This window comes from Salvelinus sp. IW2-2015, linkage group LG8 (genome assembly GCF_002910315.2).
Source record: "Salvelinus sp. IW2-2015 linkage group LG8, ASM291031v2, whole genome shotgun sequence".
Classification (NCBI taxonomy): Eukaryota; Metazoa; Chordata; class Actinopteri; order Salmoniformes; family Salmonidae; genus Salvelinus; species Salvelinus sp. IW2-2015.
Genome location: NC_036848.1, coordinates 37,508,047 through 37,535,476, shown reverse-complemented (window position 1 = coordinate 37,535,476; position 27,430 = coordinate 37,508,047). Strand labels below are relative to the sequence as shown.

General features: G+C 42.5%; 1 protein-coding gene across 1 annotated transcript; it reads right to left on the bottom strand.

Annotated features, from left to right (window-relative positions):
- Nucleotides 1-10,406: 10,406 nt before the first annotated feature.
- LOC111967851 (uncharacterized) lies at nucleotides 10,407-27,211 on the bottom strand. The gene is made up of 9 exons (XM_070444912.1): nucleotides 27,017-27,211; nucleotides 24,560-24,649; nucleotides 23,968-24,066; nucleotides 23,791-23,898; nucleotides 23,449-23,607; nucleotides 15,534-15,674; nucleotides 15,146-15,197; nucleotides 13,517-13,543; nucleotides 10,407-13,418 (listed from the first exon to the last, which is right to left on the bottom strand). The coding sequence occupies exons 2-9, from the start codon at nucleotides 24,620-24,622 to the stop codon at nucleotides 12,832-12,834; spliced, it is 1,236 nt and encodes a 411-aa protein (XP_070301013.1). The 5' UTR covers nucleotides 24,623-24,649; nucleotides 27,017-27,211; the 3' UTR covers nucleotides 10,407-12,831.
- Nucleotides 27,212-27,430: the final 219 nt, after the last annotated feature.

The window sequence follows — 27,430 nt, the reverse complement described above, 5'->3', positions numbered from 1 at the left end:
TTTCCCTCAGCATTACCAGAGATTGCCCAGAAGCAGCAGCAGGGTAAGGACTTCATCAACCGGACAGCCATGTCTCCTGGTGGTCGTCTCTTCTCTCCCACCAACGTGAAGGCTAAAGCCACTGGCCCACGAAACATCCGTCTCAACTGGGACCCCTTAGGAAGCCCCCTGGGCTACAAGGTAAGGAACCCCCCCTCAAGATCTAACCCCTTGGACTGCAAGGTGCTGAGAGGAACTGTCATACAGGACTTAACTTACCTTGACTTAAACCCTTTTACCCCGCGAGGAGCATAGTTCATCAACAGAGGAACTCATTAGATTCGCCCCCATGACACACCTGCCAATTTTTGCTGTTGGAAATTATGAGATTATTTTCCKAAAATCTTTGGAGTGTAATTTTGGAGTATACAAATAAACGTTGGAATGTATTCCATTTAAGATTGTTCATTCCAACCAGTTTCACCTGTGTTTTCTGTATCTTCTGTTTCCCTCTCCCTGGTCACCAGGTGAAGTATTGGATCTATGGGGACCCTGAGACTGATGCCCAGGTGATAGATGTGAAGACCAACCACGCTGAGCTGACCAACCTGTACCCCTTCTGCGACTACGAGATGAAGGTGTGTGGCTACAACGCCCTGGGAAACGGAAACTACAGCGACATGGTGCCCTGTCAGACCCTGGAGGACGGTGAGTGAGCACACTTCCTGTTCCTGTCAAATATGGACTACATTTATTGTCTTTCACAAATAACACTTCTAGGATTGTGGACATTTTTTTTTTTCTTGTTGAATATTGTTGGGTCGACACAGGATGTAAACTCAACGATTGTGTCGATGGTTTTCCCCCTTTCCTACCTTGTGATAAATGTTTCCTCCTTCATTTCCTCCCCTCATCCCTCTCTCCTCTCCTCCTCCAGTCCCCAGTGAGCCCGGTCGTCTTGCGTTCAACGTCATCAGTCCAACTGTCACTCAGGTCAGCTGGGCGGAGCCTGCCGAGACCAACGGTGTCATCACCAACTACGAGGTCCTCTACACACCCATCAATGACAACACAAGTGAGTGACCAATCAAATCGAAGAATCACCGAATGCCTCTTAATGCCTGTGCTTCTAAGACATTCTAACGCGTAGAACTCAATCATTTAATGGGATCTCTGTGTTCTCCTCTCCCTCGTCCTTCCCCCTGTAGAGCCGATGGGTGTAGCTAAGAAGGTGAAGATAGACAACCCTAAGAAGAGGATGTTGCTAATTGAGAACCTGCAGTCGGCCCAGACCTACTGCTATAAGGTCCGGGCTAAGAACAGCATTGGCTGGGGTCCATTCAGAGAGGCAACCATCAACCTGGCCTCACAGCCCGTCAGACCCATGTCCAGTGAGTTCCTCTAAGGGCACTGCGTTGCTGTTTTGTGGAAAATAAATCCTCAAATGAACCAATGAAAACCAACTGTCGCTGCAGCCCGGAATTGTTCTGTCTCCTACTATAGGATACTATATTGAATGTGATACTTTTAGCATGACCATTAGCTTCATGTTTGAGTCTCCTCCCTCTCTCCCTGCAGTCCCTATCATCCCAGACATCCCAATAGTGGACGCGGAGGCGGGGGATGAGTACGACGGCTACCTGATGTACAGCAGTGAGGTCATGAGGTCGCCAACAGGCTCCAAGAGACCCAGCGTCTCAGACGAAGGTGGGTACCCGCCGACTACGCCACCTTAGCTGGCTCTTGGAGCCTGTCTCTCTGCAGCCTACCTTCGGTGGCGTACTGTGTGTTGTGGTTTCGTAGTGTGTTTTCAGTGGATCCCATGAAGAATAGCTGTGGCTAAGTAACAGCTAATGGGGAAAAAGCTCACTGTTTTAGATGTATACATATTGGGTAGTAGCCCCCTCATTAAGCCAGTGAGCTTCACTGCTCTGTGAAACCAAGTGAATGCAGACTGGACAGGACAGCACTGTTATAAATGGGTTCAATGCAAAGAAAGATATGTCTCTATCTTCTGTAGTCCAGTCCTCTGCTCACTGAAGGAGAGAGAGAAAGAAAATAAATAAAAACAGAAAAGGTCTTAAAAAAAGTGAAAAGTGTCATGGTCAAGGGGCTTACAAATATGAGGGCCTCCTCCACCCTTCTCTCTCTCTTTTTGCACGCTCTCTTCTTTCTCTTTCTGCCCCTTTCTTCTTTCTTTATCTTTATTTGTTTCGTTCCTCCCCCCCCTCTCTCTTTCTCTCTCTGAGGTGTCTTTTAAGAAACTGACATTTATTTTACATCTCATGAGATCATCAGAATATTTTCATCTTCATGGCTTTGGGTTCTATCATGCCAGTCTTCATACCAGTCTTTATTTTCTTCTTTATGGCTTTTTCGTGCCAGTCAAACCTTTCCTACCATTGATCCAAACTGCAAAGAAATCTGTGATTGCAGAAAGCCTCCAGACATCTGTAGTTGTAGATATCACCGAAGCTACATACATGCTGCCTCCTCCTCTTCCTCCTCCCTCCTTCACTCCTTCCATCGCTCGCCCTTTCACCAATCACCACGCTTCACAAAAACAACAACTGCCATGCAAACTATCAATCCAGACCATCACCCACCCACCCACCCTGCATGCTTCTCCCCTCCATAACAAGGCTTTATCAAGTTGGTGGGTTCCAAGCTGGACCTGCGTTCGGTGTCCTGGAAGAGGCATGTGGATGTGATCCCCTACCACCTCAGCACAGACACAGACACCAGCACTGACGAGACTCCCCGGCCCAGTCGAGCACAGACCCCATCCCTGAAAGGTGAAGACCACCTATCTGGAGTGCTAGACAGCCAGACAAGACAGACAGATAGACAGACAAGACAGACAGATAGACAGAAAGATAGCCAGACAAGACAGACAGATAGACAGAAAGATAGCCAGACAAGACAGACAGACAGACAGAAAGCAGCAGGTACAGACGGACAGACAGCAGATGGTACCCGAATCGACATGAGACACAGACAGGACAACATGGACGACAGACACGCAGCCAGACAGACAGCAAGTAGAGAAAGATTATGATTTTTGATGCGGATTATTCGAAGTGTAACAGAAAGGAAGTCCAAGAAGATAGACAGAAATACAGCGCCAGCACAAGACAGCTCAGATAGCATTGACTGAGATAGCCAGCACACAAGAGACAGGAAAGATAGCAGCAAGACCACGGGCTACTCATAATTAGGATCCAGAAAGACTAGCACGACAAGGACCAGAAGACATTAACAGAAAGACTAAGCCGCAAAAGACAGAACATTTTATACATGACACATGACAGAGCAGAACATCAGATAGCCGACAAGACAGACAGAGGTGATCAGTAAATGAAGTCAGACACAGACTACCAATTGAGACGGAGTAGCCAGTACCAACAGACAAGATAGATGCCAGACAAGACAGTACAAATAACAGGAAGATATGTCAGACAAGACAGACAAATAGACAGAAAATGCAGAAGATCACCAGGAAAGATTAGCACGCACACAGACCACGACAGAAAAATAGAGCCAGACAACGACAGGCAGAAGGATACGCCGGACAGACGACAGAAATTATGCGGCAAGGATGCAGACCAGAAACAGAAGATAGCTACGCCAGAAACCATACGCCGCAGCACAATAGAACATAGCCGACAAGCACAGGACTAGCAAAGAACTAGCCACGACAACAGACCAGACAGTTAATCAGCACTGAGTATAGATATTAGGCAGCAGACCACAGAAAAGTATAGCAGATCAACGACAGAAAGAACAGAAGAAATGATGCCCAACACGACAGATCCAGAACACCTGCACACGAACAGAACAGACAGAATAGATAGCCAGACAAGACAGACAGACAAGATGCAGTCCAGATCAAGACAGCAGAAACGAAGTAGCTTCACAGAAAGACAGACAAATAAAGACTGCAGACGAGGAAGACAGATTAAACAGGATAGCCAGCACAGACAGACCAGATAGAAGCAGACACCGATAAGCGACCAGTAAGATTCAGCCAGCACAATTGACAGGACCATGATAGAATAGAGCCAGGAATCATAGCACACAAGACAGACAGAAAGATAGCCAGACAAGACAGACAGATAGATAGCATGCCAGCTACTGCGCATGGCAGCCACCAATCTCCAATGCAGCTGCAGTGCCCCCTTATCATCTCCTCTCTGGCTACACAAAATATGCACGATCGGGGATCCTTTAAGATGAGCCTGAGTCTTCAGATCGCTAATCATCAGCATGCGCCCTTCCTCACATCTGCCATCTGCCCTGAAATTGCAACCTGGTTCTACTCCTATTCCTACCCCTGCTGCACCTCGCGACCTTCCACCCCAAAGAGGGTTCCAGGCATCAACTGCCCCACCTCCAGTTGATGATCGTGGACAGGCTTTTCCAGGTGCCTGTTTGTCTCCTCTGTCTGTCTGCTTTACACCTCTCTGTGGAGAGAGACCCTGGAAAGGAGGCAGCTTGTAAAGCTTGTATAAAGGCTTCTCATGGGTGTGAAGGTGGTGATAGCAAAAATATGTCCCTGTGTGCAGTCTGAGGTTGTAAGGTGGCCATTTCTCTTGCAGTTCGTTGTGATTTTTTGCTATCTATGCGCTTGAATCAATTGTTTTGGTTCCAACATGTTTGGTTTGGGTTATGTTGGGTTCCAGAATGTTTGGTTGAGGTTTAGTTGGGTCCAGAATGTTGGTGTGGTATGTTGGGTTCAGATGTTTGGTTGGGTTTATGTTGCGGTCCAGAATGTTTGGTTTTGGTTTGTTGGGTTCCAGAATTGTTTTGGTTCTGGGGTATATGTTGGGTTCCGAATGTTTGTGTGGGTATGTTGGGTTCCAGAATTTTGGTTTGGGTTATGTGGGTTCAGAATGTTTGGTTGTGGCGTTATGTTGTTCCAGAATGTTTGGTTTGGGTTATGTTGGGTTCCAGAATGTTTTGGTTGTGGTTATGTTGGGTTCCAGAATGTTTGGTTTGGGTTATGTTGGTTCCAGAAATGTTTTGGTTTGGGTTATGTTGGTTCCAGACTGTGTGGTTGGGTTATGTTGGGTTCCAGAATGCTTGGTTTGGTTATTGTTGGGTTCCAGAATGTTTGGTGTGGGTTCATGTTGGATTGCCAGATGTTTGGTTTGGGTTATGTTGGGTTCCAGAATGTTTGGTTTGGGTTATGTTGGGTTCCAGAATGTTTGGTTTGGGTTATGTTGGGTTCCAGAATGTTATTGATGTCCTTTATGTTCTCCTCTCACTTCTCCGGCTCTCCTCATCTTTGTGTGTCAGACCAAATGAACGGCAGGTGGGAACAAAACTTCCTGTTCCCCGGGGGAAATAATTCCATGTCGCGCAGTGCCAATATGTCGTCTTCCAGCTACAGCCAGCTGTCTCCCATGTCCACCCTCAGCTCCAACCACAGAGGAGGGGCCGGGGGTTCCATGACTACGGAGTCCTCCACGACATACCACTCTGGACAAGGTACGGATGGATGCAGATTCCTTCTTAAAATGTGTCAGCTTTTGAATCTTTCTGTTGACTTACAATGGTATGATAGTGACAAGAAATCCCAGCTGGCTTGTCTTCACCAGCACAGTAGCTACACTTTACAGAGTTCAGCAAACTTGGGAGATTTAGAGTTTCAATGGGCAACGTGTTGACACCGAAAGTTGGAAAGGCATTGCACTCAGAATGCATGCTAGAATTCTATGGTTCTGTATCCACGTCTCTGGTGGTCATCATTATTCTACTCCTGTCTTTTCTTCTCCTCTCCTACAGGAGGGAACTCGCTCTCCCGCACACAGATTATCGGGGGCGGGATGCGCACAGAGAATGTTGTCATGAGGAAGCGGTCAGAGAACAGAGGTTACTATGAGTATGATGACAACATCCGAGATTCCATCGTCATAGGAGACCTGTCCAGTGGATTGTCGGGATACACAGACGGCAAAAGTAAGATTAGTTGAAGTTGAGGCATATTTGAAGCATATTTTGAGATCAAGAGCCGATCATTTACGATCCACACTGACACAGGTCCCAGGTCACAGGCATATTTCACCGAGCCACTGAGATGAGGTCTTTGACTATGAGGCTTTTGCTGAGGAAAATGCCACTGCATAGTATTTAGATATTTCTGTCCTCTGCTATTGAAAGCTGGGAGAAGCTTATCTGTTTGCCTGTAGCAGTTGGGGCTATAAATGTCAGATATACACATCATCTGCAACAGGTTTACTGAGGAGATGCATGAGGCGGATGGATGGCTTGGATGTCAGTTATCGATTATTGGGGCTGGTGGCTGTACAGGGCTATGCAGGAGCTATGGTGACTGTCGCTCTCCTCTTCTCTCTTCTGTCGTTCTCTCTCCTTCGATCCTCTCCCCTCCCTTGCCTCTTTCTCTCCCCTCCCTGTGCTCCTTCTCCCACTCCTTCACTTCTCTCCCTCTCCTGTCCTACTTCTCTCGTCCATTTGCTCCCTTTTTGCTCGCTCCCTGCGTTCTCAGGTACGTATGGCTTCAGCCCCACTCAGACACAGTACAGCTACAGTATGTCTCAGGTCTTGCGGGGCAGGACCCAGTCTGAGGATGTCAACGATGCGCTACTGAATCTGGACAGGGTGCTCCAGGGTGAGTCCGTCTGCCGGCAGCACACACACAGAGCTGTCCTCTCTCACACCACTGGGACTATAGCAGGGCTTAAAGCTACACTGTGGGTTCATAGTAGGACTTACGACGCCCATTGCTGGTTTGAGAGGAAGGCTTGGTGTCGCTATAGCTGGTTTTTGCTGTGATATGTTTGGTTTAGGGAAAGTTCCCTCTTTCTCCCTCTCTCTCTTTAGTTCTCTCTCCATCGAGCTCACTCCCCGCTCACTAATCCTATCTTACCTAATAACTGTCAATGTAACCCCTGTAATTTAATTGACTCCACTTAACCCCTAACCCCTGACCTCTCTTTCTCCCCCCATCTCTCTCTGTCTGTCTCTATCTCACTGACCTCTCTCTCTCCCGTCAGACTCTCGTTTGGCCCCTGGGGTCCCTGACACCCCCACCAGGTTGGTGTTCTCTGCCCTGGGCCCCACGGCCCTGAAGGTCAGCTGGCAGGAGCCCCACTGTGACAGGGATGTGCTGGGGTACTGTGTCCTCTACCAGCTACTCAATGGAGGTATGGACACATGATGATTTGTGTCACATTGTAAAACACATGGTGTTTTGTTGATGTGGGGAAGAAGAATGTTGTTTTTCACTTGTGAACATAGTTCTCAGGATTTGAAGAAATGTGTCTTTAACAGTTTCCTTAGCCCTGTCAACTTATTTAGATCTCAAAACCTTGTCCCAGCATACCTTCAATTTTTTTCAGTGGGGAACCCATTTTTTCAGCCAGAATTTCTGGGGAACCCATTTTTTGCACAATAACTTCTCGTGACCCCACCCCAAATATAATGACAGCCTTAAAATTGGTAAATTCCGATTTTTACTTCCAACAAATAACATTAAATTCATTACATTTTCATCTCTTATCAAAATGAAAATAAACCAATAAATGCATTTACTCATWAAAAAAAAAAAATCTAAGTAACTTTCTCAAAAATGTTTGTATATTGTCCCATACAATAATCTGTGCTCTTAATTTTTCGTTCCAAACCCCCCCCCAAAAAAACAATTGGCAACCCCACTGCAGTACCCCCTTAGTGGGGTCGCGACCCAGACTTTGAGTACCACTGCTCTACAGTAATCAAAGCCCCTTGTCTCTCCAGGTGATATGAAGCGTATAGATGTGTCCAGCCCAGCAGAGAACTCTGTGGTGGTGCAGGACCTGCTACCTAACCACTCCTACCTGTTCAAGGTGAAGGCTCAGAGTCTGGAGGGCTGGGGACCAGAGAGGGAGGGAGTCATCACCATAGAGTCAGCCGTCAACCCCAACAGCCCACTCAGTCCAATGCCAGGTAATCAGCAATACATCTCTGTTGATCCATTTTTATCCACACTCCATTGCTAGCTAATTCACACCTGACCTCTATCTCTCTTTCTGTTTTACTCTATATTTACTTTATCTCTCTCCAATTCCCTCTTTTTATCTTTAATCTCCTTTGTCCCTTCTTTACATCTCACCTCTATTTTTGTACTCTCCCTCCTCTCTTCCTCCTCTCTCTCTCTCTCTCTCTCTCTCTCTCTCTCTCTCTCTCTCTCTCTTCTCTCTCTCTCCTCTTCTCTTCTCTCTCTCTCTCTCTCTCTCTCTTCTCTCTCTCTTCTCTCTCTCTCTCTCTCTCTCTCTCTCTCTCTCTCTCTCTCTCATCTCTCTCATTTCTCTCTCTCTCTCTCTCTCTCCTCTCTCTCTCATTCTCTCTCTTTTTCTCTCTCTCTCTCTCTCTTCTCTCTCTCTCATTCTCTCTCTTCTCTTCTCTCTCTCTCTCTCTTCTCTCTTCTCTCTCTCATTCTCTCTCTTCTCTCATTCTCTCTCTCTCTCTCATTCTCTCTCTCTCTCTCATTCTCTCTCTCACTCACTCTGTCTTTCCCCCCTCCAGTTTCTCCCTTCACTCTGAGCACCCCCAGTGCTCCAGCCCTCCTAATATTCACAGCTCTGTCCCTTACCTCTATCCTCTCTAACTCCCGTTCTCCCCCTCTCCCTCAGGTTCTCCCTTCACTCTCAGCACCCCCAGTGCTCCAGGCCCCCTGGTGTTCACAGCTCTGTCCCCCGAGGCACTGCAGCTGAGCTGGGACAAACCCCGCAAACCCAACGGCGATATTCTGGGCTACGTGGTCACCTGTGAACAGCTGCACGGAGGAGGTGAGACTGAGCGCTGACTCCAGCTTTTTGTCCACTGTCATTTGCTAGGATCTATACATGGGCATGCGATCATCAGAGACTTTGAATATCACTTATGTCAATTGCTCTTCTATTTTGCTCATATTCAGGTCTTCTTGACTTGTTATGGACAATGCTAGCAAATGACCATTCATAGTCATATTTGTATTCACTTTCATTTCATATTCTAATCCCCACCTCCTCTCTCTCCCCTCCAGGTGACATGCGCTCCTTCCAGGTGAGCGGTAACAGCGCTGAGACCAGTCTGACGGTTCCGGACCTGAGTGAGAACATGCCATACAAGTTCAAAGTTCAGGCCAGGACGACCCAGGGCTTCGGGCCCGAGAGGGAGGGTATRATCACCATCGAGTCTCAGGATGGGGGTAAGAGTCCTACAACAGTCTTTTTTATCCAGGGTTTTTATCTAGTGTTTAAATTGAAATGAATAATGTCTCGGTACTCACTTTAAATTTACCATACTGGGTTTCATATTTAGAAGCCGATATTCTATACGTTTGTACATTTGGAATGATGTTGTATATAGAATTCTCTGTCTCTCTTTTTCCCCTTCTGTAGGTAGCACGTCTCAAATAGGTGGAATAGGAGGCACGTCTCAAATAGGTGGAATAGGAGGTATGTCCCAAATAGAAGGCCTAGGAGGTATGTCTCAACTCGGAGGCCTAGGAGGTATGTCCCAAATAGGAGGCCTAGGAGGTATGTCTCAACTCGGAGGCCTAGGAGGTATGTCTCAACTCGGAGGCCTAGGTGGTATGTCTCAGTACAGCAGTCAGTCCTTGACCAAGAGAGATGTGTACCAACTTCCTACAGAGGGCAGCACACACACCAACGTCACACACACCATGATCAACGACCCCTACTTCTCAGGTATCAATTGAATCTCTTTATCTCTCTCTCTCCCTCACACACACACGCAGACACACACAGTGTCTCTCTCTCTCACACGCTAACTCCCTCTCCTACCCCTAGGAGACGGTATGATGATGACTTCCCAGCACACAGAGACCAGCGGCATGGTAACACGTCATGTGACTAAGGAGGTGGTCCAGAGGAGCATGCAGGTGGCCGGCTCCAGCAGCGTCACCAAGAAGGTCGAGAGGTCGTTCTATGAGGCCTGAGGTCAAAGGTCAACAACAAGATGGCGGTGTCCCTGGGTTCCAACACATCCTGCTCACCTCTCTGTCTGTTACAGTGGATCCTGTCCTGTCCTGCCCTCTGTCTGACATGGGATTAATTTCATTCTTTTGTTTATAGTTTTTGTCTCTTGTTTCTATTTTGTTGAAAACATTTTACATTCAAAGAACTCTACCACCCCCACAGAGGTCTTGTTGGAAGTTTGTCATTTTTATACACAATACTCATGGCTCCCTCTATTGGTTCTGGCTGGTATTACGCCCAGAGGCTTTAGATTAGGCTGTTACGCTAGTCTGAGGTCGTATCACAATAGTTTAAAGTAGAGCCCGCACTGGTGTTAATATCTCTTGGCAGAGATTAGCTGAGAGATAATGGAGGGAGAGTGTGTACAAGTGTTTATCCTGGCTGCCTGCTAGATGTCTTGAAAGATGGCTGCAGTTTGTTAAATTGATTACACTTTAAAAAAAATACATTTTAGTCATTTAGCAGACGCTCTTGTCCAGAGCGACTTACAGTTAGTGCATTCATCTTAAGATAACTAGGTGGGACAACCACATATCACAGGTTGTCTCATCTTTGTAGCAACCGCCTGCCAGTACACTTAACTATGTTTGTTTGTAGGGGCTCATAGAGAATTGTATTGTTAGATTGTTGGTGATACTCACAGTCATTACTATTACAAACATGAAATATAATAGGCTGACGTGTTTTCTTTGTCAGAAGAGATTGAATTGAAACGTTGATGCCAAATACTGTATTGCGATGTATTGTTTGTGTAAAAATATGTTTCCTATGGTTTTGCATATTTCTTTTTTTTGTACATTTTCCATGCTGAAGAAAGTTAAAGAGATTCTCTGGTACTTGTGTATACTTTTTAGCCAGTAGTTCTGAAGGTAGCGCTCACAAGCCAAAAGTGGTCCCCGAAAATTCCGTACTATGTCACATATCTGCAGATATGTGCACCACGTCATTGCTCTCTCTCYCGCGCTGCTGTGTGTGCTATCTTGCTATCTGGCACTCAGATGGCGAGGGGCTGAAGCTCATTGGCTGAAACTCGCCCCACATTGGGCAAAATGTAGAGAAGATGGAGCTGCACAGCTTCCAGAAATCAGTCTCTATCAAATTAGGAATTTCGTGGCTAATTGAGATAAAACAGTAATTCTGCTCATAGATTCTGCATGTATGAATTACACATTGACACATCCAGCCCAAATTAGGAGCTTTAAAAAATACTTACTAGTCGCCAAAGTTCCGGAGCATGTCTTTAATTAATCCATAATGTAGATATAACATCATAAGGTGTAATGTAACAGTATTTCATACTTTAAATGTTTATCTCATTACTGTATAATTGTTTTAAAAAGAGTACTTCGGTCTACAAGCATGTTATGCCTAACTAATATATTCTAGCATAGATAGAAAACTTGGTCATGATATTTCAGAGGGATATGTTTTGTGACAAAAAGATTGTATTCTCTTTATAATGTATTTTTACACCTATGCTGTGCTTTGGTTCAATTCTAAATACTGTCCATTGGTATACTGTCTGTTGTAACAAGTCCTTACACTTAGTGAGATATATGGCGAAAATAATTATACTGGTCGAATTTAGAAAAAAAAGTCATGATATTTCATAAATATACCAAAAATAAATGTTTATACTTTGTCATCAATTACTTCATGTAACGTCCATACAATAATCTGCTGTTTGTTTTTTATATCTGGCATGTCCATTTTATGGCATTTAATAAAGATTGAATATGAACCTCAATACTATAGTTGCATTTCTATCTATTCTCATAACCTTTGTAGACCACAAACCGACAAACAGATCTTTGAAAATGTGGTTAATTTATCGATGACTGAAAAAAAGCATTGTTCACACCATTATACACACACACACGGTCAATATCATACCGCAACTTCCCAAAAATACGCTGATACACATTATGAGACTACTGCGTGCTGTCTGTCTTTCTTCTGTGCGCAATCTCTCACTGAACTACAGCATTTCAACTACATTGGATCTTTGGGTAATTTGGGCAGCACTTTCTTTTACAGTGTCTTTATACCATGAAATACTATGGCAATTTAACAACCAATACAAATAGTTACCACTTCATTTCCAGATGGTATGAAGGCACTTTAAGAGAAAAAGTGTTGGGAGGGGGTAATGATTGTTCTTCAACCCTGGTCCTGAGGAGTGCAGGCTTTTGTTCCAGCCTAATTCGAACATACCTGATTCAACTAATCAACTAATCATCAAACCATTGAATAAGGTGTGTTAGGGCTGGAGTAGAGCAAAACGCCTGCACTCCACTAGCCTGGAATTGACACGGAATATTGCTACGTTTACAATATTAAGGGCTCGATTCAATCAGATCTACGCTAGCCGACACCCGCATAGCTGTTGTTTTGCCGTTTGTCTGAGGTGGAACCGTGTTACAGCTGTCAAAATTCACAAGCGGCTCCCAGTATTATACCTATCGTGAACATTGCCATCCCAATGCAGCCTTGTTTACAAGTTCGAACACTGCAATGTGMGATGTAATCTACACATTGATTAAGCTCATAGAAATCCTCATTATTTCATTGAGTGAGTTTCAGTTTGAGCGTCATTATTTATGTATGGTCTCCACTTTCTCGTTCTGAACGTCTAACGCGAGTGGGACGGGTGTGGCTTCGTGACAATGACTACGAGCAGCTGCTCACCGATTTGACAGCTCCAACGCAGTTACAACTACTCCGACACCGCCAAAACTTCAGCTATGTGGGCGTCTGCTATCGCGCGTTAACGCTTCATCTGATTGAATCGAGCTCTAAGTGTGGATTCTAGGCTAGCTCTCCAGGACCAGTTTTAAAGATGCTGTGATATGTTATCTGAGCACTTAGCTTAGCACCAGAGACAGGGTCCAGGGCAGAGGCAGGGTTCCCTGGTCTGTGCCGACCTGATCACCAGACCCTTCACCACCTCTACAGTCCCAAACACAGGGAACAGTCTCTCTGTGAAGGTCTCGTTGTACGTGTAGATGTGGGACCTCTTCTCCACGTCGTAGAAGGAGAGCTGGCCTTGCTCATAGTCCAGGTAGACCCCCACCTTCCTGGGGACCAGCATCTGGGCCAGCGGGGTGGAAGGCACCGTCAGGGCCTTGAGGTCTGAGCCCCTCTCCAGCCGCAGGGTGAGGTAGCCCGTCTRTGTGTTGAGGGAACTATAACCCTTCCTTTGGGCAGAGGCTTTAGCCACGCCCAGCCGCCAGTCCCGGTTGCCCACTTCAACTTCCCAGTAATGGCGCCCAGAGGTGTAGCCCTCGTTTCCCAGAGCGCACCACCAGCCATCGAAGCGACACGTGCAGTTAGGGATGTCTCGCCGCTCCAGGCCACAGCACATGCGCTTGTCGTCGTTGGAGAGGATGAGGTCAGGGTTGGCTGTCTTGGGGTCAAGGGTCACTTCCTCTGCAGCATCACAGATCCAGTTCCATACTGYGAAAAAAAGTTGTTAGGGTGAGAAATGGGATGACTGTATTTACAGTTTCCTTTACTCCTCAATAAAGCATGAGTCCAGCATGAGTTTCACATACCATTATGGGGAATGTAGCGTGCTGCATCTGAAAGTGTTAACAAAACTGTGGTTAAAATACTGTTAAAATTAAATCTTAACTCATTTTCTGTTACGTAACTGCAAAGGAATGTTTGTCCATTCCTCTGGTGTCTACTGGAATTAGTTATTTCTTTKATGTTTTATCAGTACCAATTGGCAGCACTTCAAGTGATTCATCAACCATCCCAGCAAACATGCCCACCAAGACTGTGTTTAGACAGGCAGCCCAATTCTGATCGTTCTTTTTACTAATTGGTCTTTTCACTAAAGATCTGATGTGAAAAGGTCTGATGCGATTGGTCAACAGACCAATTAGTGGAAATAAATATCAGAATTGGGCTGCCTGTGTAAACACACCCATTGGCACAATGTGGGCCCAATGCGGGCAAAAATATTGGCACCATGTAAGCTGCACACACTGGGCCGATGGGCAGCCCTCACTGCCTGAAATAAACCCATATTTTCCAGGAAGTGGGCATGATGTCGGCCCGATGTGGGCTAAAATAATGGCCCTATTTGAGCTGTCCACCTTATACATTTGATCTATTATTTAACCCTCAAAGGTATTTAGCGAATGACAGCTATCATACATATATTTTTACAAGAGAAACTGCTAAGTTCCTCATATGTCACATGCACTTATTTCATTTTTTATTTTTTTTTCATGATTGGCAGTGTACTAGATCAGAATGAATTTGCATCACACATCAGAACACTTAAACTGGAACGACACTCTCAGTAACGGGTTACACAAAAATAACTGTGTGCAAACCATGCCCCCAAATATTCTATGATATTCATGCTGGGCTAGAGTGGGAATGGTGTGGGCTAGCCTGTGCCCACCTTGCCCTGATGTGATATCTTGACCACTGATCGATTATTACCCTTCATCAATACTTAGTGGCATAATCAAAATAGTCATCATCTCTCATTGTCACACATTGACACACCTGTGATCTCCAACATCTCTTTGTCACTGATTGCTGTTATACTTGTGTAAGGGCTATATTCAATCAGATTTGTGCTAGCTGACACCATGTTGCTGTTGTTTTGGCGGTGTTAAGGCGCCCACATTCTAGGTTCGGTTGCTCCTAGCGCACAGCTCGGCTAGGCAAAGCGAACGTCTGTGCCTTGCATACTTCCTCAAAAGACCTTCACTTGAAAAAACGAAAAAAAGCATCAATATTACTGTTTGTCCCTCTTTAGATGCTGTAGCAACAACATAGTCAATAACACTCCCTCAAAATACTTTAGAATTAATCTAAGATCAATTAAGAAATCTGTATACATCTTGACGTCTGATCGCGCAATTTCACATTAGGCTGATAAGAATCCGTATTATTTCATTTGATCATTTTCAATTTGAGCGTCATTATTTCTATATAGCCTACACTTTCTCATTCTAAACTTCTAACGTGAGTGGGACGAGTGTGGCGTCATGATAATGACCACGAACACCCGCTCACCAATTTGACAGCTCCAACGCCGTTACACCTCCTGCATCACCAAAACACCAGCTATGCGGGCGTCGACTAGCGCGGGTTAACGCGTGACCTAATTGAATCTTAACACTTTCTTGATGACTCCAACACGTCAGAGCTCTACACACCAATCTTCTGACTCCTCTGTCTTCTGATCAGCCACTGCTTGGTTACGTCCTCCTGCAGACACAGAGGAAAGGCTTGAGTGAGTTTATCTGTGTGGTATCTAATCAGGCACATGAATTGATAATCAGTTGGTTTACATGAACATTTTAGTCATTTAGCAGACGCTGTTATCCAGAGCGACTTAGAGTTAGTGTATTCATCTTAAGGTAGCTAAGACAGGCAACTGCATATCARAGTCGTAGTAAGCAAATAGTTGCCTCAATAAGGAGCTATCAGCAAATCAGTGCTAATAAGAAAGGAAAAGTGTGAGTGTTAGGTCAAGACAGGCAAGGGTGTTCGTTTTTATTATTTGTYTTATTATTTTTTGTTGACTCATTGACACTCACACACCTTGTCAGGGCTGTCTGCACTCAGCACGACCCACATGACCAGCTCCATGGCTGGGAGAAGGTTCGGCAGACGCCCCCTCCTCCACTGGAACTCCAGATCATCCAACATCATCAATACGGGCTCACCGGGCCAGATACTGGGCTAGAGAGGGAGGGAAGTCAATATGGTTATTACTTTATATACTAAGAAACTAAAAGAGGGTAGGAGAGGCGGGATTTAGAGGGAGATGGTATCTTCTGTTAAGGAAATGAGTATATTTTCTTTCTTTTTTTTAAATGCACTCAACAATTTACTGGATAAAAACATTCATGAAATYMTGATATTGGATCATTCTCCGGTATCATGCTTAATAACACAGTAATAGAAAATACATTTAGCGACAGAATTTGGAGAATGAACAGAGCGCATCTTCTGAACCCAAATTTTATTAAACACGTAAACAAAAAAATTCTAAACTTTACCATTACAAATGTAAACATAAAGGACAGTATGTATCACTAGCCACTTTAAACAATGCCACTTAATATAATGTTTACATACCCTACATTACTCATCTCATATGTATATACTGTACTCTATACCATCTGCTGCATCTTGCCATCTTTATGTAAAACATGTATCACTAGCCACTTTAAACAATGCCACTTTTATATGTTTACATACCCTACATTACTCATCTCATATGTATATACTGTACTCTATACCATCTACTGCATCTTGCCTATGCCGTTCTGTACCATCACTCATTCATATATTTTTATGTACATATTCTTCATCCCTTTACACTTGTGTGTATAAGATAGTTGTTGTGAAATTGTTAGGTTAGATTACTCGTTGGTTATTAATGCATTGTCGGAACTAGAAGCACAAGCATTTCGCTACACTCGCATTAAAACCTCTTGGAAATAGYGGGCGCCATTTTCACTTCTGGATAAAATCGTGCCCAATTTAAACGGCCTCGTACTCTGTCCTAGATCATATGATATGCATATTATTATTACTATTGGATAGAAAACACTCTGAAGTTTCTAAAACTGTTTGAATTATATCTGTGAGTAAAACAGAACTCATTTGACAGGCAAACTTCCAAACAGGAAGTGAAAATRCTGAAATGGGTCTCTGTGAAAGGCATTGACTATTCAATTGTCTTTTATTTATGGATCTGTATGCACTTCATACGCCTTCCACTAGATGTCAYCAGGCAGTAGAACGTGGAATGAAGTCTCTAGCCTTTTCTGGGACCGGATGGGACTCGTTGCAGTGAGAGGTCAGCCATATTGGTAGTACTTGGCTACGCACTTGGGTTTGTCATATCGTTTTCTGCAATGCGTTAGGTAGACACGAAGAAATGCTCCGTCTGGGACGTTATTGGATATATTTGTGAAAAACATCCTAAAGATGGATTATCAACTGAGTTTGACCCTGTCTCTTATACACATCTAGATGTGTATAAGAGACAGGTGTATAAGATAGTTGTTGTGAAATTGTTAGGTTAGATTACTCGTTGGTTATTAATGCATTGTCGGAACTAGAAGCACAAGCATTTCGCTACACTCGCATTAAAACCTCTTGGAAATAGGGGGCGCCATTTTCACTTCTGGATAAAATCGTGCCCAATTTAAACGGCCTCGTACTCTGTCCTAGATCATATGATATGCATATTATTATTACTATTGGATAGAAAACACTCTGACGTTTCTAAAACTGTTTGAATTATATCTGTCACAGACGGAGCATTTCTTCGTGTCTACCTAACGCATTGCAGACAACGGGTAGACACGAAGAAATACTCCGTCTGGGACGTTATTGGATATATTTGTGAAAAACATCCTAAAGATGGATTDTCAACTGAGTTTGACCAGTTTATTCGACTATTATTATGACTTTTGGAATTTTTCGTTCATGCGTAAAATCTTCATGGACACGTGAGTAACACCATGCTAGCCAAAGTTGCTAATTCAACAGAAGAAATGGACATTCTAAAACAAAACAACGATTTATTGTGGAACTAGGATTCCTGGCACTGCATTCTGATGAAAGATCATCAAAGGTAAGGGAATATTTATGATGTTATTTCGTATTTTTGTGGACTCTTTGGACTCCAACATGGCGGAGAATGGCTGAGCCCTGTCTCAGATTATTGCATGCTGTGCTTTGTACTAAAGTTATTTTTTTAAATCTAACACAGCGATTGCATTAAGAACCAGTGTATCTTTAATTATATATGCAACATGTATTTTTCAGCAAAGTTTATGATTAGTTTTTCTGTTAGATTACGTGGCTGTCTAAAATTTCTCCGGACATTTTGGTGCCATTTGTGACCATGGCTGCAATGTAGAACCACGATTTATAGCTATAAATATGCACATTTTCGAACAAAACATAAATGTATTGTATAACATGATGTCATAAGACTGTCATCTGATGAAGTTGTTCAAAGGTTAGTGATTAATTTTATCTCTATTRGTGGGTTTTGTGAAAGCTATCTTTGCGGTGAAAAAATGGCGTTGTGTGTTGGGCTATTGTGGTGAGCTAACATAAATATATGTTGTGTTTTCGCTGTAAAACATTTAAAAAATCGGACATGTTGGCTGGATTCAGAAGATGTTTATCTTTCATTTGCTGTATTGGACTTGTGATTTCATGAAATTATATTATATGATATCCCTGTGGCGCTAGGCTAGGCTATGCTAGTCAGCGTTACTGATGAGGATGATCCCGGATCCGGGAGGGGGGGGTCGGTAGAGGTTTTAACATCTGCTAACCATGTGTATGTGACAAATAAAATTTGACTTGATTTTGATTTGATTTTGACAGGGAAAAGCCGACCCCCGATATAATCTGAGGTGCATTTAAGGTGTACATTAGGGGAATGAAAATCTCATACTCTGAAAAAGTTACATCCGATTTCAAACTTAAACTTAAAGAAAAATAAATCACTATCTTAGAAACAATTTATCTGAACTTAAGCAGGAATACAATCTTTTACTTCTGAAGAGAGATAACTACAGGTTAAACTTAAATAAAGCATACAACTTAATGGCAAATAAACCAGGTAAATATCTCGCAGCTCTCATAAAACYAATACATGTTAAACCAGTTATAATTTTAAAAGATAAAGATACAAAAGCAGTATTTAGAAACAACAATGAGATGAATGATKATTTTAAAAGTTTCTATGAAAATGTATATAAATCAGAATTAAACAAAAGTGGGATGGATCCTATGTCCTTCTTTGACTCAACAACTCTAAACCAACTATCAGCAMACAAAAAAATCTTTAAAAACAGTGATCACGCAAGAATAAATATTGGATACTGTTCAAACATTCACACAGAGAAAAGCACCAGGGATGGATGGCTTTCCCATAGAATTCTATTCTAACATTTTGGGATAAAGTAGCCCCCTATCTACACAAATGACAACACACGTCACTTAATTCAGTACTTCTTAGTTCCATGTATCAAACAGTTATTTCAGTTATATTAAAACCAGGAAGATCTGGAGAATCCCTGATTATAGACCCATAACTTTATTKAATTGTGACAATAAAAAAGCTTACAAGCAATAGAATGGCAAAAGTCTTACCAGACTTCTACATATCAATCAAACAGGGTTTAGTAAAAATAGACACTTACAAACAAATACAAGAACATGTTTCAGTTTAACACAACACGCAAAAAACAAGATATGGATTCATCAATAATGGCTGTTGAMGCAGAAAAGGCTTTTGATCGTCTTTAATTGCCTTTTCTATTAAAAACGTTGTAAGCTGACTACTTTTCAGCTTAAATAATCAATTAAATTAAAATATTATATAAATGTCCTAAAGCAAAAATATACATGAATACAGTGCCTTGCAAAAGTATTCATCCCCCTTGGCGTTTTTCCTATTTTGTTGCATTACAACCTGTAATTTAAATTGATTTTTATTTGGATTTCATGTAATGGACATACACAAAATAGTCCAAATTGGTGAAGTGAAACTAAAAAAATTACTTGTTTCAAAAAATTCTAAAAAATAAAACATGGAAAAGTGGTGTGTGCATATGTATACGCCCCCTTTGCTATGAAACCCTTAAATAAGATCTGGTGCTACCAATTACCTTCATAAGTCACATTATTAGTTAAATAAAGCCCACCTYTGTGCAATATAAGTGTRYCARGATCTGTCACATGATRTCAGTATATATACACCTGTTCTGAAAGGCCCCAGAGTCTGTAACACCACTAAGCAAGGGMCACCACCAAGCAAGCGGCACCATGAAGACCAAGGAGCGCTCCAAACAGGTCAGGGACAAAGTTGTGGAGAAGTACAGATAAGGGTTGGGTTATAAAAAAATATCAGAAACTTTGAACATCTCACGGAGCACCATTAAATCCATTATTAGAAAATGGAAAGAATATGGCACCACAACAAACCTGCAAAGAGAGGACCGCCCACCAAAACACGGACCAGGCAAGGAGGGCATTAATCAGAGAGGCAACAAAGAGACCAAAGATACCCCTGAAGGAGCTGCAAAGCTCCACAGCGGAGATTGGAGTATCTGTCCATAGGACCACTTTAAGCCGTACACTTCARAGAGCTGGGCTTTATGGAAGAMTGGCCAGAAAAAAAGCCATTGCTTAAAGAAAAAAATAAGGCATGTGGGAGACTTCCCAAACATATAGAAGAAGGTACTCTGGTCAGATGAGACTAAACAGAGCTTTTTAGCCATCAAGGAAAACACTGTCTGGCGCAAACCCAACACCTCTCATCACCCCGAGAACTCCATCCCCACAGTGAAGCATGATGGTGGCAGCATGCTGTGGGGATGTTTTTCATCGGCAGTGACTGGGAAACTGGTCAGAATTGAAGGAATGATGGACGGCGCTAAATACAGGGAAATTCTTGAGGGAATCCTGTTTCAGTCTTCCAYAGATTTGAGACTGGGACGGAGGTTCACCTTCTAGCAGGACAATGACCCTAAGCATACTGCTAAAGCAAAACTTGYGGGAAACATTTAAATGTCTTGGAATGGCCTAGTCAAAGCCCAGACCTCAATCCAATTGAGAATTTGTGGTATGACTTAAAGATRGCTGTACACCAGRYGAACCTATCCAATTTGAAGGAGCTGGAGCAGTTTTGCCTTGAAGAATGGGCAAAAATCCCAGTGGCTAGATGTGCCAAGCTTATAGAGACATACCCCAAGAGACTTGCAGCTGTAATTGCTTGCAAAAGGTGTGTGGGGGGGGGGATACAAACCCCCAAAATATCAATTTTAATTCCAAGTTGTAAGGCAACAAAATAGGAAAAATGCCAAGGTGGGTGAATACTTTCGCAAGCCACTGTAATACATTATCTGATTAAATTGTTTTAGAAAGGGGCACAAGACAAGGATGTCCCCTTTCTCCCCCCTCCTGTTTGCACTGGCAAGTGAATCACTTGCAGAAAGAATTAGACAGGACTCAAACGTAACAGGTATCAGTATTGTTAAACATACAATTATTTGCAGATGTTCTCAGGATATAGCTGAATAATATTGAAAACTCAATTTCCCTTTGTAAAAATATTTTCTGAATACTCAAAAATCTCAGGTTATAAAATGTACGTGGAAAAAACAAAATAATGTCAATAGGAAAAAGAAAAAGAACAACTCCCGATCTACAGCAATCCTTTAAGTGGACCACAAAAATATGAAATACTTAGGATGCTTAATAAGTGACAACAAACAACAAATATATAAATATAACTTTATTCCATTACTCAACAATATGAAAGCAGATCTAATTAAATTGAATAATCTTCCCATWYATCTTACAGGTAGAATAAACCTCTTTAGAATGGCATGGCTGCCAAAGTTTTTATATTTATTTTCAGTAATACCAATTAGCCCACCGATGACATTCTTTTAAAAAAGTATACTCGGTCCTAACAGACTTTATATGGGCCAATAAAAATCATAGAATAAAAGGGAAAGTTTTACATCTTCCTAAGTCTGAGGGGGATTTTAACCTTCCAGACTTTCCAGAATTGTATCAACTCGCTACCTAAGGCTTTTACTTGCGACATATAGTTAAATGCACTAAAGAGGAACAATGAGTACATATTGAAGATGCGCAAGCTCACCCCCAGAATATTTTTTACATGTCTATTTACAAAGGATAAAGCTAAGAACATGAACAACTTCATAGTTAAGAACACTATAATGATATGGAAGAAAATGAAATGTATTTTACAAGTACCAATATCACTTCCTAGAAKCACAACCTTATGGAARAATCCTTGAATAGCTTTCCAGAGTTCATCAATAAATTGGCCCACATGGAAAACTAAAGGCACAGAAACCGTAAATGACTTGTTAACAGGAAATACATTTATTTCCATGACAGAATTAAAATGTAATTCTGGACTGACCAATGTAGATACGTTCAAATACATGCAACTTAAAGGTTACATATCACAAAATGTACATTTCAAATCTTTTGGACATTAGAGCAACCTTGAGGGAATCCTATTTGAGTCACAAAAGGATGTTCATATGATAGGGAAGATATATAAAACCTTGCAGCGACCATATCTAAGTGACAATCTCTTAGAAAAAAATCTAAACTATTGGAAAAAATATTTTAAAAGAACTTATGTTGGCACAAGATGGAGGGAAAGTTGGAGCCTAACTAATGAAATTACATTTAATGAAAATGTACGCTTAATCCAATATAAACTAATGTATAGAATGCATTACACAAGAGACAAAATTGACAAATTCTACAGTACAACGACAGAGTCGTCTCTCAGGTGTAAAACTAATAATGACTCAATAATCTATGCTTTCTGGGAACGCTATTAAGTCTGGAAGTTGTGGGCGGAGCTAGAAAGTTGGCTGTCAGAAGTATTACAATGTAAACTTTCTTTTAATCCGTCTGTCTGCATATTTTAAGACATGACATATGGGGTGTAGTGAGATCCCCAATGGGCTAGACGATTCCTTTTTCCTCACTCATCTTGAAAAAACGTGTGCTAAAAACTTGGAAGTCAATGGACACAATGTAAAAAACAAATGATTTATTATTGAATTATTGAAATAGCATGGACGACCAAGAAGACCAATTTAAGGCCAAGTGGCAAACAATAATGCAGGCACTAGGCATAAGGGTGTGAGAATTCGGGACTGGGCAGATGAGATGTAGTCATTGTTTGTGTGTCTGTAAATTGTTGATGGTATGTTTTTGGAATGTAAAAAAAAATGGAACAACATTTTTTGTTAAATAAATGAAGAGCATGTCATATGAGAAGGAGAGGTGAGGATGAACTGGGACAGGGAGCTGCTCCTTAATTACAGAGGTGTCAGAGACAGAGGGATAAAGAGAGCGAGTGAGAGAGAGAGAGCGAGAGAGAGAGCGAGAGAGAGAGAAAGAAAATGAGAGTGCGAGAGAGAGAGAGGGAGAGAAGAATAGGAATTGGAGCAAGAGTAAGTCTTTAATCAAATAGGTGTGACAGCCTTGGAGTCTGACAGCAACAGAAATAGAAGAAGAGGGAGAGAGGAATACAGAGAAAGGGAAAGAGAAAGAAGGGGGAGGCCAAGGGATAACAACAACTCTAATAAGTTAATCAGTAAACTACTCGCTGTGCCAGAGAATAAAATTAGATAAAGAAGGACAACGTGTCTTTGTTAATTTGTCAACAACAAGTAGTATTGTAGTACAACCACTTTAGTAATACACTGGACTCACAGGAGGCTGCTGAGGGGAGAGCGGCTCATAATAATGGCCGGAACGGATCAAATGGAATGGCATCAAATACCTGGAAATGTGTATGATGTATATGATACCATTCCTCTGATTACGCTCCAGTCATTACCACAAGCCCGTTTTTTCCAACTAATGTGCCACCAACCTCCTGTCGTAGTGACCCAATCCCTCCCCTATTCCATACCTCGAGTTTGTTTCTGAGCTGGTGTGTCCAGTCCATGATGACCCGTTTGTGGGATGCCATGTCATACTCTCCACCTGTCTCCAGCATACACAACAGGTGACCGTTCCACTCCCTCTTCTCTGGCCTGTCAGCCCGGAGCTCTCTCTGGATGCTCCTTGGCTGCAAAAGCAAAGGACATGGGTCAATAAAGAGATCATTAAGTAAAAACTACATTAACAAGTCTCACATCAAGGCATGATAATAGTTTATCAACAAAGAGAACAATGACAAAGGATTGATTTCAAGAAATAAAGGCTTTTAAAGTAAAACTTAGTTTCACTTCTTTCAAATACGAGTGCTCGCCTGTACTCTATTCTCCAGCACGGCAGCCCACTCCACTATGCATTCTCTACACACACTGGGAGGCCAGGAGTCTTCATTGGTCCAGATGTGGGCTAGGACATTTGACCTCTGCAAAGAGAGAGAGAGTTAATAGTAGAGAGAMTGGTTGTGTGTATGTGTGTTTGTGTATGTGTGTACCTGGCACAGTCTGTTGAGTTCCCTGGCCAGCTCCATTATAAACAGCTGACTCTCCACTAAAGGTTCTTTCTTCTCATTTGTCACTTTCTTACGAGACTCCTAGAACAGAGAGAGCAATGGATGAGAGAGAAAAAGAGGGTAAAAAAAAAATCYCTAGAAGCACTGCTACACAGATAAACCACAGAGGGGAAATTAACCATCAGTACTATTATCATTGTACTGCATTTGGCAGTAATCTTGGTAATCTTAAACAAATCTACTTTAAAACAAAAGTATACACMTCACACACATGGTTATGGGCTAAAAAAATGAAACACCTGTACCATATCAGATATACTGTAGTGTTGAAATGTATTACATTTTGAGTTTGCATCCCAATATTACACTTTATATACATCGTAGAAGACTGAAATATAACAAAACCGCTTGACATAGAAACACCAGATTTTCTGCGTTCATATCTTTAAATATATTTTTTATTATGAAAATATGAAAAGTACTAAATAACATTCCACCCATGAGGCCACTAGGTCATTTGACTGCAGGAAAGGGCAACGAGGTGTCTGAGAGTTGAGGTGTCCCAGGGTCGTACCTTGAGGCGGATCTTAATTTTTTTTGCCGGCTCGATGAGGAACTGGAGGCACTCCTTCATCATGTTGGCAGCTGGGGGGAGAGAGAGGCCCTGTGGCACAGTGATACACAGCTTCAATATGCTGGCACGGTGATACACAGATTTAATACGCTGGCGCAGGGATACACAACTTTATTATGCACTGGCACTCACTCTGTCAGAGCTAGGCTTGATCTACAGCTGACTGGGCTCCAATAGCACCTCTGTGTGTGTGTGTGTGTGTGTGTGTGTGTGTGTGTGTGTGTGTGTGTGTGTGTGTGTGTGTGTGTGTGTTGTTACAAAACCAATAACTAGTTCACTGATTTGTCTGCACTTGTTATGTTTAAAGGTCTTAGGCCTAGCTACACTGCACGGTCTGTAACCTGATTTGATGTGTGAATAAATGTGAGAAGTAGGTATATGTGACCAGGTGTTCAATGCGTGTACCTAGGAGACAGCCACCTTACCTTAAGTCCAGTGCTAGCCCAACATTGGACTAAAAGAGCTTAACGTTACTCCTTAGTCCAAGGACCTTACATGTTCTGTTTAGAGGTGAATTGGCTCTGGCAGTCAAAACAGCCAAATACTCCAACTAAACGTGAATCGATTCTCAATTGCGGTGTGGTTCTAGAAACATAAATCCCTCTACTTTCATATCACATCAAAATAATTTCACAAATGAAAAATACACACACACTGTTTAAACCTGAAAATAAGGTCCTCATAAGACATGACATATGGGGGTGTAGTGAGATACCCAATGGGCTGGACGATTCTCTTTTCATTCATCTTGAAAAAACATTAAAAACGTGGAAATCAATGAATCCGCCATAATTAACACAATGGGAAAATCGCAATGATTTATTWTCTGAATATTTTAATAGCATGGGCGACAGAGCTAAAAACGAATTGGTACAACCGATCGACCGTTTGGCCRCAGTGGTGTTGAATCAGCAGCACCCCCCTGGCCTGCAGTCTCCAMTTAGTTTGATGTACAAGAGGGTACATTTTCTGTCCTTTTTGTGACAGAGGCCGCAGGGGAAAGTGGCCAAAAGAAGATGCAATTCATCAACTTTTAAAGGAGAACACAGCAGAGTAACAATGATYCTTTGTGTTTGGAAATGTTGCCTACAAAGGATTTTCACAGCTGGTTGGTTGTTAGGGTTATTTTGGAGGCACTATGCCATCACCTTATAATAACACCTTGAAAGGACTTATCCTTAATCAGGTGGCGTTACCCTCCTGTGGGGTTTTGTTCTAACCCTGCCCTAAAACAACTGGTTCTACTAATAAGGTGATGCTCAGGAACTTGATTAGTTGAATTAGGTGTGTTATAGTTGGGTTGAAACGAAAGCCTGCATAACCAGTATCTCTCCAAGAGGAGGGCTGGCCACCACTGTTCTAACACAGTTTGATCAATAAGAGCCCCTTCCCCTTAGACCTGAACTTGTAACTTGTCATTTAGACTTATTGGTTTAGATCAGAATTGACAGAAGAATTTAGGCATACACGCCAATATTTATGCACCATATTACTACGCAAAGATGGGAGTTTTGAATGAGACAGTTGAGCCACTGAACCTAAACGTGATTGTAACACTTTCACAACAGGTGAACGACTTCTATTTCTGTGGTCTAAACAACAAGCGGGATTAGCGCATGTCCAAAACGAGTGACTGGGACACGTGCGCGCACACAGTGACCGGGAGAGTCTACCGAGGACACCTGCAGAACCCGTGCCACTAATCCGGTTAACGAATTAAACGGAGTTGAGTAAACTGTAATAAACATAAAGCCAAATTTGTAAACACGACAGGCAATTTCCGGCGAAACATAATAACATAGGCTATCTAGTTAATGGACACCTTTATCATTACGCACCTGTAATTAAAGGTTTATTAGGCTATGCATTAGGTGTATTGTAGATTGTAGTGGATTTGAGATAAGAGGAGATCCCGGATTATAACTCACCTGTCCCTGACCACAACSTTAGTGACTTTCTATTCTAGGACACACAAAACAACACCTCTGGCCGGTAAGAACAGATTATCACAACAGAGTGGGCTGGAGGTTTCATTTGGACTGGTTCCAAAGCGTAATATCACATGAGTAATACCATTATGAAGCCTATATAATAAGAACATATATTGACACAATACTTCTGTAGCTGACCCGACCGCTCCCCAGAGCGCCCAGCGCAGACATCATCAAGTAATAAAAACGATTCCACTTTCAGGGCGCATCATGCAGAACGTTAAACAATTCTCCAAACTCCAAACRCCAAACTCAATGTTGCAAAACTAGCTTGGATAATGCAACCATCATTTTATGCGTAAAGTTTGCGTCTACAGTAGCCTACATGGATTATTTTAGACATCGTGGAGAAACAAATAAGAAAACATTGCATTGAAATTAAGATGTCTGAAGCAGAAATACMTACCTAGGGAATCCACAAGGAAATGGTTGTAGTTCAGAAAATCACGTAAATGTTTTCGGTAGGAGTAGAGCCTATGACTAACTACTGTTGTAGCCTACTCTGCACCTCACTACCGTTATACATGCGCCAGGCTCTATCTACTGCAACTGCATTGAGTGAGTGAGTGAGTGACCTCATTAGCACCACGCTGTGCGAATAAAAGTTCGGGTGTTTCCGAAAAATTTACGAATACAGACGAAACAGGTAGACATCTTTGTTGGGTCTTCACGCGTTTTGATAATTCACTTTGTTTTCCACAAGAGGTCGCCAGAGTATAGAATCTCATTTACAGCGCGTCAATTTGAGACCACGATTAAATGACAGAAACAATGTAGCCATTCAGTGTGTGCAAAATGAAGCAGTCTATTCTGAAACCGA